Genomic DNA, 4,210 nt, shown 5'->3' with positions numbered 1-4,210 from the left:
GCCACATTCTCCAGATTAACCTTTACCTGTTCGACACATCTTCCTCCGTTTTATTCAGTTGTAAACATCTTCCTCTGTTTCATTCAGTTTTTCTACCAGAACCAAAGTGTGGATGCAGTCACTATTTAGAGCAGTCTAATCTCATTAACCCAGAACTGTAATATTGTGTGATTCAGTTCTGGGTCCATACATGTTAGAAACTACAGTAGGTGAGTCACATGTTATTTGTTACAGCAGTTTCCATGGAAACATACAGTGGGGTTTATGCAAATCAACCCTTTCTGTCTTGACACCTGAAGGAGGAGTCTCTGAAAACCTATTTAAAGCAGTCTGTCCTGACTCAGCTCAGCAGTCTCCAGTCTACCAACTGGTCTCTGTAATAACTATTTAAAGCAGTCTGTCCTGACTCAGCTCAGCAGTCTCCAGTCTACCAACTGGTCTCTGTAATAACTATTTAAAGCAGTCTGTCCTGACTCAGCTCAACAGTCTCCAGTCTACCAACTGGTCTCTGTAACTTCATCTTTGTCTCTGTGGTGTTCAGTCTTCAGGTGATGATGGGGGTATTGAATCATCTCTCTACTCTCCTCCTTCTCTCTCTCCTTCCTCCTGCTCTCTCTCATGTAGTGGAGAAGTTCAGTGATGTTCCACAGTGCCAGAATTTCTTCCTGGAGGGGACAACTCCAAATCTCCCAGGTATTTTGGTTGGTGGGACAGTCCAGGACCAGAACCGCTACAAGCCGATTTGCCAGTTTTACAAGGACAGGTACAGGTTTGCAACTCTCTACGACACGACAAACAGGATCCCTGTGTTCTCAGCCTACACCTTCACTGGTAAGGTAGTTGGTAGACCAAGTCAGTCCTGGATGATAGAGCCCCAGGTAGTTCTAATCTCTATTCATTCAACATGTGTATTTGTTTACTGCTATAGACATACAGTATCTTTGAGACAATAATACACCTTTGGTTTCACTTTCAGCTTAAGTCTGGATTATGAAATTGTGAACTAGTTAAAGAGTTGTAATGTCTAAACTAGTTAAAGAGTTGTAATGTCTAAACTAGTTAAAGAGTTGTAATGTCTAAACTAGTTAAAGAGTTGTAATGTCTAAACTAGTTAAAGAGTTGTAATGTCTAAACTAGTTAAAGAGTTGTAATGTCTAAACTAGTTAAATAGTTGTAATATCTAAACTAGTTAGAGTTGTAATGTCAGACTGATGTTTCTGCAGCTTGAAGATATAAATAACCAACATGACATGAAGGTGGATGATAAAGATTTCCCACACAACCAGCAGGCTGCGGACACAGACTACAAAAATAACAACAAGCATCTGGACAGAGGTCACCTTTTCCCATGTTTGTACGCACCTGATGATGCTGCCAAGAGGTCCACTTTCACCCTGACAAACATCGTTCCCCAGGCAAGATCCTTCAACCAGGGCAGCTGGAGCAGAATGGAGTGCAGAGTCAGAGACGCTCTTGAGCTTAACTGTAAGGATGCTAACGACCAGATAAAAGCCTATGTGGTGACTGGAGCAGTTCCCAGTAACAACAACACACTGAAGAACCGAGTGAACATCCCAGATCTCATGTGGACAGCCTACTGCTGTTACAACAACAACCTGAAACAGTGGGTGGCCCAAGCACACTGGAGTAAGAACGTACAGGACACCAACAAAAAAACATTGACACCGGAAACCTTGGGAGCACTTGAAGGCGAGTTGAAGAACAGCTACAAGGTTGATGGTTTTCAGGTGTTCCCAAAGAACTGTCCAAGAACCGTTATTCTGAGTGTATTAGAGGACGAGACAGGGAGGAACTTAGAGGGTGTAGAAGAGGTTGAGCCGGGGAAAAGAGGGGCAGGGAAGGGAGCGGAGAGGGGAGTGGAGAAGGGAGCAATAAGATGGCGAGAACATCAGGGGAGTTAAAGGAATGTGATGATGAGGATGGATGTGACTGTGACTGTGATGAAAAGTGATGAGTTTTGTCCAGTGGTAATTCCCACAACTATTGCGTTCACATCCCCTAAGTTACAAGGGTTATAATGGTTAAGTAATAAGGGTTATAATGGTTATAATAAAAAGGTATAAGGGTTATAATGGTTATAATTAAACAAGTTTAAGGGTTATAAAGGTTAAAGACCAGCTCTGTTGCTTTGGCGACTAAGAAAGTATATTTTTAAACCTCCCACTTTGGGCTGGATGTATCAATGTGTCGTTCATACATGTAGAATCTATCAGCAGAATTACTGTTTCCCTACATTTCACCCCCCTAGCAATTTGAGTCTTAGCCATTGAGCATCAGCCCCTCACATTTGAGTGGGAACTAGTGTGGTGGCAGAATTAGTGTTGAATTGTTGTAACTTCTCAATGGATATGTTCTGTGTTGGACTGTGATGTCATGCCTTCCATAGAGTCCTGGTATGTCTGTACCTAAACACAAGGCCATTGTGTTCTGGAATTGTTGCTTGTAGAAAATAACTGTTGCTGGTGTCGTGTCTTTGGGCACCATTAAACTGAAGACATGTTTATCAAATAACTCTCTGTAATTATTATTATGCGATTTTACTGATTAATCGTTTAACTGTAATTAACTAGGAGATCAGGGCACCAAGGAAAATATTCAGATTACAAAGTTATAATTTTCCTAATATAACTTTCCTATATTATAACATTATATATTATATTATAGTATCTGACCGATTATCTTCTGGTTTAAATGGTGTATTCTTTACCTCGCGTCAGTCTCATTCCAAATGTCGTAAATTGTTGTTATCTGCATGAACGCAGTCTTCACTAAGAGTCATCCATACATCAATTGTCTTAAAATCATTTATTTACTAAACTAAGTAATTCACAGAAAGCATACAAAACAGTGGGTATCGTTACAAAGAAATGGTGGAGGAATGTGCCCTAGTGGGCTAAACCGGCATGGCGGCTTGTTGAACAAACAATGGGGTTGGGGGCAGCTGAGAAGGCACAACAGAGTTGATAAATATTAACAATTGATATGCTAAACCTTTGCACATGAACGCTCACTCATTCGGAAACAATTGCAATCAATATATATATTTACGCTCAGTGTGTCGTCGTGATCTTGGTTGGAGAGTTTCGTCCTCTCTCTCTCTCTCTCTCTCTCTCTCTCTCTCTCTCTCTCTCTCTCGGTTAGAATGGATGTTTCAAAGCGACATTCATTAATGTCGTTATAGAATGGATGTTTCGTCGGTCTTCGCGTTCAATGGTACCGAGTTTCTAGCTGCAGACTAGTACTTAATATCAAAGACTTGTTATTATTCTGTCGGTATCGATAGTCTAAAAGTTTAACCACGTGGTATGGTTAAAACCTCTTGAAGCGCTCGTCCCGCATGCGGGATCAACATCCAGTGAAAAATCATATCGCCATATTCATAACCGAACCATAACGAAATATATATATATTTTTTTTTCAAACATAGACTATTTTATACCGTTTTATAGATACAACTCTCCTGAATCGAACCACGTTGTCTGATTTCAAAAAGGCTTTACAGCAAAAGCAAAACATTAGATTATGTTAGAGGAGTACATCGTCAAACTAGCCACATCGCCATTTTCCGACCAACCACATGCGTCACAAATAACCAAAACACAGCTAAATGCAGCACTAACCTTTGACAATCTTCATCAGATGACACTCCTAGGACATCATGTTACACAATACATGCATTCTTTTGTTCGATAAAGTTCATATTTATATATAAAAACAGCATTTTACATCGGCGCGTGATGTTGAGAAAATATTTTCCCTCAAATGCATCCGGTGAATTAGCGCTACAATTTACTAAATTACTATTTTAAAATATTTTTTAAATGTAATATTGTCATTCAAAGAATTATAGATTAACATCTCGTGAATGCACCCGCATTGCCAGATTTAAAAATAACTTTACTGGGAAATCACACTTTGCAATAAAAGGGGATGCTATGCTCAGAAAAATAGGCTAGACGATACAGGTTAGCGCCATCTTGGAACAATCTAATATCAAATCTACTCTTGTATACTATTGTAAATATTCCCTTACCTTTGATTATCTTCATCAGAAGGCACTTCCAGGAATCCCATGTCCACAACAAATGTAGTTTTGTTCGAAAAAGTTAATAATTTATGTCCCAATAGCTTCTTCTTGTTAGCGCGTTCCGAAGGCTACTCAAAATGTACCGTAGTGCGCGGGACTTGT

At 39.8% G+C, this 4,210-nt stretch overlaps 1 protein-coding gene across 1 annotated transcript; it reads left to right on the top strand.

The window, feature by feature from the left end:
- The first annotated feature begins 302 nt into the window (after positions 1-302).
- On the top strand, positions 303-2,532 carry LOC123738293 (endonuclease domain-containing 1 protein-like). The gene is made up of 2 exons (XM_045713357.1): positions 303-878; positions 1,224-2,532. Exons 1-2 carry the CDS (start codon positions 552-554, stop codon positions 1,920-1,922), a joined length of 1,026 nt encoding a protein of 341 aa, XP_045569313.1. The 5' UTR covers positions 303-551; the 3' UTR covers positions 1,923-2,532.
- Positions 2,533-4,210: the final 1,678 nt, after the last annotated feature.

The sequence above is a fragment of the Salmo salar genome, unplaced genomic scaffold (assembly GCF_905237065.1).
Source record: "Salmo salar unplaced genomic scaffold, Ssal_v3.1, whole genome shotgun sequence".
In the NCBI taxonomy this organism is placed as follows: domain Eukaryota; kingdom Metazoa; phylum Chordata; class Actinopteri; order Salmoniformes; family Salmonidae; genus Salmo; species Salmo salar.
Note: the sequence above shows the minus strand (reverse complement) of the source record. Positions and strands in the feature narration are given on the sequence as shown.